Source organism: Nuphar pumila, chromosome 11 (assembly GCF_984573655.1).
Source record: "Nuphar pumila chromosome 11, dmNupPumi1.hap1.1, whole genome shotgun sequence".
Lineage (NCBI taxonomy): Eukaryota > Viridiplantae > Streptophyta > Magnoliopsida > Nymphaeales > Nymphaeaceae > Nuphar > Nuphar pumila.
In genome coordinates, this window is record NC_143259.1 from 3612356 (window position 1) to 3619069 (window position 6714).

General features: G+C 49.7%; 1 protein-coding gene across 1 annotated transcript; it reads left to right on the forward strand.

Moving 5' to 3' along the window:
• The first annotated feature begins 1964 nt into the window (after positions 1 to 1964).
• LOC149821664 (uncharacterized) lies at positions 1965 to 6100 on the forward strand. Its single transcript, XM_089981388.1, has 2 exons — positions 1965 to 4674; positions 5700 to 6100. Exons 1-2 carry the CDS (start codon positions 1965 to 1967, stop codon positions 6098 to 6100), a joined length of 3111 nt encoding a protein of 1036 aa, XP_089837514.1.
• The last annotated feature ends 614 nt before the right edge of the window (positions 6101 to 6714 follow it).

A 6714-nucleotide genomic window follows, 5' to 3' on the forward strand; every position in this document is an offset into this window, starting at 1 on the left:
CTGCCGGAATGAGAGAAAGGTAGGTGTCTTTAGTGCGGACGGAGCCATTCGGGGTGATCGCTCTACAAAGGAACTGGCTCTGAGCGACGTCGTCGCCCTCACCACCCCACACAGCAGACTAAGCTTGAATCCACGATCTCCGCAGATGCGAAATGGGCGACCTAATTGCGTGCACACCCCTAAACAAAGACTCTACTGATTCATATTTAGCCTGAAGGAAATTCGCAAAAGGGGACCCCGATTGATGGGAGCCATCCAAACCACTCTCAAAAATCAGCTTTAAAAGTGTTTTTTTTTTTTGGCAAATCTCTGACTCTTATAGCAAAATTTTTTGATGTGTATGCAGGATTTTATAATGTGCTAAAGATCAAAGGTTTGAAATTTTTTAGATCATAAAAATTTAACTTATGCAACAAAAAAAGTTCACAATAGGAGTCATTTCTTAGGTTTTTTTATCATGAGCATCACATCTGCGTGGTCAGATTTGCCAAAAAATGCTTTTAAATATGATTTTTAAAAGTGGTTTTGATAGTTTGTACCCTTTCATATATATGGGAGAGTGAGGACGGGAACAGCCAACCCCTTTTTGGTTAGGTCAAGTTAGGACCCTCTAAAAATTAAGATTTGAAGTATTTTTTGCATGATCTAAACCCATTAGACGTGTTTATCATTGTCTACTGTACATGTTAAGATTTTTTGGGTTTACATGTGTATTTTAAAACGATAGAAAAATCAATTGTTGATATTATACTAAAATATTTATACTTTTATATCAAGCTTGTTTTTTTTCATAAATAAATAATGATAAACGCTTCTAATGGCTCAGCTGAGTAAATGCTGAAATGGTTAACGTAAGTACCTAACATAGAACACGTTGGGCACCACATGACTGATTGAGATGGATGAGGATGATGTAACAAAGGCACTAAGCCTGGACATTACTTAGATCAATTTGACCTGGGCAAGATGAGGCCGTATCTCCTCCGCGGTGCCACTTGTGCCTAGGAGACCATAAGTACAAAAGTGACATTCCTCCCTTTTACCAACTTTTTTGAAACGGGATCACGCGAAAAAAGAAGTCTGTCTGTCTTTGTTTTGAGTACAGAACAGTTTCAATGTAGAGAAATTTTATATTTCTCTCTCTCTCTCACTCGGCCACACTAGCACAACACTGGTTTCATCAACTGTGGAACTTGAATGCAATGGGGTTGGTTTAAAATGATGAAACGCAATAACCATAGCCACTTATAGGCATGGCAGTGGACGGGGGCGGGGAACGAGGTCTCCACCCCGACCCGTTTCAAAATCTAGACCTTCATTCTCATCTCCATCTATACACAAGTTTGAATTTTAACCTTCATTCTTGTTTCATGTCCTCCATCTCTGGTTCAAACAAAGCGGGGCGGGCCTCTGTTTTCTCTCGATCCATTGCCATCCCCAAACAAAGCGGGACCCTATTTTTCCCCCGTCCACTGCCATTCCGAACCACTTTAGCACCAATAGCCACTTATTCATCTGCTGGATGCCCGAAGTTTTGAAACGTGAACACTATTCAATTCCTTTTTTTTTTTTTTTCAAATTTGAAGTGTATTCAAATATCTTTACTTCTAGAAATAAAGTTACTTAAATATCAACATTAACTTGCTAAGAAAAGCAGCTAAAGCAAACGGTAACGGTAGCAGAAAGATCAAATCGCCCCCTTAATTCTCTCACACGACATTTCTCATGGGCAGTTTTCACTTTTCCACTGTAGAGAGAGAGAGTGCAAAAGAATAAAGAAGAAGAAGGGTAGGCAAGGATGCAAAACTTGCCCCTACCTGCAGAAGTCCACTGCTCCTACAGCAGTCATCATCACGAACCCTCTAATCCAAGCACTCTCAAAAGGCACCAACCCTCTTCCCTTAAATCCACAACCCAATGCCGCCTTCTCCCTCACAGACACGCCTACTCACTAACCACCCACCATGCTTTTCCAGACCACCCTTCTGCTCCTCCTCCTCACACCCTTCAGTACCCTATCCAGCACCATCCCTCCCACCCTCCTATCCCTCCTATCCCTGAAAACCTCCCTCTCAGACCCTTCCAATACCCTTCACGATTGGAACACCACCTATCCCAGACCATCATGGTGCAACTGGTCCGGCATCACCTGCAACCCCCGTACCTTCCACGTCATTGCCCTGGACCTCTCCCACCGGAACCTCTCCGGCACAATCCCGATGGAAATCTGCCTCCTGACGCAGCTCCGCCACCTGAACCTCAGCAACAATGCCTTCGAGTGCCCGCTCCAGCCGGCCATCTTCCGGCTACCCGCTCTGAGAACCGCCGATATCAGCCGGAACAACTTCAACGCCACCTTCCCGCCCGGCTTCGATAGCCTCCTGTCGCTGGTTCACTTCTCCGCCTTCAGCAACAGCTTCACCGGCCCGCTCCCCTCCCGGCTGCCCCCTCTGATCCAGCACCTCAACCTCGGCGGAAGCTACTTCACGGGCGGTATTCCGGCGAGCTACGGCGGTTTTCCGTCTCTCCAATTCCTCCACCTCGCAGGGAACCTCCTGGGGGAGGCCCTGCCGCCCCAGCTCGGCAACCTCACCCGGCTCGAGCACCTCGAGATCGGCTACAACGCATACTTCGGTGGCCTCCCTCGCGTGCTCGGCTCGCTCACCGCCCTGACCTACCTCGACGTCTCGTCCGCCAACCTGTCCGGGACGCTCCCGCCAGAGATAACGAACCTCACTCGTCTCGATTCGCTGTTCCTATTCACGAACCGGTTTACCGGCGTCATCCCGCCGGAAATCTTCCGGCTCTCATCGCTCACCGTCCTCGACCTCTCCGACAACCGGATCTCCGGCGAGATACCTTCCGGAATTTCGATCCTGAAAAACCTGACTTTCCTGAACCTCATGGGAAACCGACTCGGAGGAATCGTACCGGATAACGTCTCGGATCTGCCGAAGCTGGAAGCGCTCCTCCTGTGGAACAACTCGCTCACAGGGCGGATCCCTGCGGGACTCGGTCTCAACGGGCGGCTCCTGAAGCTCGACGTCTCGTCGAACTTCCTCACCGGTCCGATTTCAGATACTCTCTGTGCCGGACAGAGGCTGTACCGGCTGATCCTCTTTTCCAACTTCCTTACCGGTCCGATTCCCGGTTCTCTCGCGAATTGCAGCACGCTTTGGCGATTCCGGGCGGAGGATAACCGGCTGTCCGGAGAGATCCCGTACGGATTCGGGTCCTTGCCCAACCTGACGTACGTCGATCTGAGTGGGAACAATTTCTCCGGGAGGATTCCCGACGATCTGAGAAAGGCGCCGAGACTGCAGTTCCTGAACATATCGAGAAACCCATTCGATTCGGTCCTACCGGATCAGATTTGGGAGTTCCCGAGTCTCCAGATATTCTCGGCCAGTTACTGCGATCTGAAGGGAAGAATCCCCGAGTTTCTCGACGGGTGCCGCAGCGTTTACAAGATCGAACTCGAGGGGAATCGACTCGTCGGAAGCATACCGGAAGGCATCGGAAACTGTGAGAAACTGGTGACCGTTCAGTTCAGCAAGAATTCACTCTCCGGCCGCATCCCGCCGGAGCTAGCCACACTTCCGGCGATCACCGAGATCGATCTCTCGCAGAACTCGCTCTCCGGCATGATCCCGGAGCTGTTCGTTAACTGCAGCACGCTCGAGAGCTTCAACGTCTCGTACAACTCGCTCTCCGGCAAGGTGCCCTCGTCGGGGACGATCTTCCGGCAGCTCCACCCATCGTCGTTCGCGGGGAACCCGGGCCTGTGCGGCGCCGTTCTCCTTCGGCCATGCCCAGAGCCGGCCGAGGTCGCGTCGGAGAATCCTTCGAGCCAGCGCCGGGAGAAGAAGACGGCCGGGCCACTGGTGTGGATTCTTGCCGTGGCTTTCGCTGCCGGGATGTTCGCGCTGGTCGTCGGCGGTCGGGTGCTTCACCGGAGCTTCTTCGTGTACGGCATCGGCCGGAACTATAAGAGGGAGGTGAAGATGGGGCCCTGGACGATGACGGCCTTCCAGCGGCTGAACTTCACGGTAGATGCGGTGCTTCAATGCCTGAATTCCGGCGAGAACATCGTCGGAATGGGCTCGGCGGGCACCGTATTCCGGGCATCCATGCCGGGCGGAGAGTTTATCGCCGTGAAGAAGCTCTGGGGAAAGCCGAGTAAGGGGAGAATGGCGAAATCCACCGGTGGAGTTGGTGGCGTTCTGGCGGAGGTGGAGGTTCTCGGGAGGGTGAGGCATCGGAACATCGTCCGCCTACTGGGGTGCTGCAGCAACGACGATACGACGCTGCTGCTGTACGAATACATGCCAAACGGCAACCTCGACGATTGGTTGCACGGGAAGAAGGACGGAGCGACGTCGTCCGAGCCGTTGGATCTGGCGGACGACAAAGGAGATCCGAAGAAAGACGGTGCAGCGTCCGCAGGCGCCTGGGTGACGCGGTACAAGATTGCGTTGGGCATGGCGGAGGGGATCAAGTATCTGCACCACGATTGCCAGCCGTTGATTGTGCATCGGGATCTGAAGCCGAGCAACATCCTGCTGGACGTGGACATGGAGGCCCGGGTTGCGGACTTCGGGGTGGCCAAGCTGCTGGACGAGTCCGATGGGTCCATGTCCGTCATCGCTGGGTCCTACGGCTACATCGCGCCCGGTATGCTTGCTTCTTCATATGGTTTAATTGTGTGTGTTCGAGACAGACCAAGTTTGGTTTTAGTCTCACTGAGTGCCATTGAGGTCAACGAGGTTCAATCAAACCCAAACCCAGAGAAGCAAGTACTGGTAAGTGGTTATGGTTTCAGTGGGTCCCATTGAGCTCAGATGAGATAAGGGACGCTGTCCCTGATCGTCTGGGACCAGGAACGTGCTGTAGTGCCGTATAGTCCCAGATTTGTCTGTAGTAGTACTAGTGTGGGACTCCCACTGGGGGTATGGTTCCGATCTCCCTGGGTCCCACTGAATTTAGAACAAGGCGACCCTACTTGGGCCCCCGGAGCAATTACTGTCATATTTGGATATAACCGGTACTGGTTATATTCAATCTCCACCGCACATCTCTCGCTTGGAAACCGCGAGATGCGTTAGAGTGGGTCCCATTGTACCTTCATCAAGAGAGATGTGCGGTGGGGATTGTACAATATGATGGTAACTGCTCTCTTTGTGTCATCTATGTCACGTACAATGATGCCGTCTTCGTTTAGGATTAGCACGGATAGGGTGCAATGTGATAGCATCAAAAAATGTACTGCCAAATCTCCCTCGATGACACCTTTCCGGTTCAATGCAAGAACATCGGATCAGGTGATATGTCACAACACAAATTTTCTGTGTTTTGAAATCTTCACCGTCCATTGCCTTAATATTCGTGTGATGATGACATCAGCTTTTCTGGTGGGGGCCCATTGTGATGATTTCAAAAAAAAAAAAAAAACATTTGTGTTCTGACGTATCACTTGATTTCACCTCAGTTTCTTGCCCATAATTGGGGCAGGACAGGTGTCGTTCAAAGAGACAAGGCAGTACATTGTTTTGTGCAATCACATTGCACTAGATCCCAAGGCGCTACGGTTTTTCATGTGAGTTTGTCGAGCCAGACTGTTGCTTGGCTCGAGCCAATGCTGGGTCTAACTGTGCACATTAAAAAAAAAAACTTAACAGAGTTGATACTTTGTGATGCAGAGTATGCGTACACACTGCAAGTAGATGAGAAGAGTGACATCTACAGCTTTGGGGTGGTTCTAATGGAGATCATAAGTGGAAGGAAGTCTGTGGATGCGGAATTTGGCGATGGGAACAACATCGTTGACTGGGTGCGAGCAAAGATCAGGACCAAAGAGGGAGTGTTGGAGGTGCTGGACAAGAAAGCAGGGGCCGAGTGTGATTCTATGCGCGAAGAAATGATGTTGGTCCTAAGAGTGGCATTGTTATGCACGTCACGATCCCCCGGCGACCGGCCATCGATGCGCGATGTCGTGTCCATGTTGCAAGAAGCAAAGCCAAAGCGGAAGGTAGCAAATGGTTGCGATGTTAGTGTCAATGGCGGCATCAGTGGCACTGGTGATGGCCGTTCTGTAAAATAAATGTTTAGTGTTGAAATATATTGACAATTGGATTGTGGATTCTCTAAGGCTTGGGATTTTTTCTTTCTTTTTATTTTCTTACCTATTTTTTTCCCCTTTTGATCAGTCTAAGAGAATGTGTATAGGGTCTTTGGTCATGATTGTATTGTGAGAATTTTCAGTAACTATTGAGTTAAATTAATGACAGTTTTTCTTTTCTTCCAAATGTTCACAGATAAAGTAAACTAAGGGGATATCTTCCGGTGGGATTCGAACCCAAGACTTTCGATATGTTGTTTTACTTCTTTTTTGATAGAGAAAGATGGTAAACTCTGCCTACCTTGCTTCTGAAAATTGCATTGTACACCTTGCTTACTTCATTTATGCAAGCAGAGATGGCAGCATGGTTCCAGATTTTCCATGGGAAAAGGAAGGTAACTTGAGCCAGGCAAAACACATTTTCCACTATCCAAAAGCACATCCTCCTTGAGGATGACGTCAGATCAGGTGAGATGATGTTCCGTCCATGGCCTTCATCACTGCCATTCGTTGTACATTGTACTAACAGTGGGATCTACTAAAAATGCTGATGTCATGCTTACACAAAGATCAAGACTATGGACGGTGGGGATTTT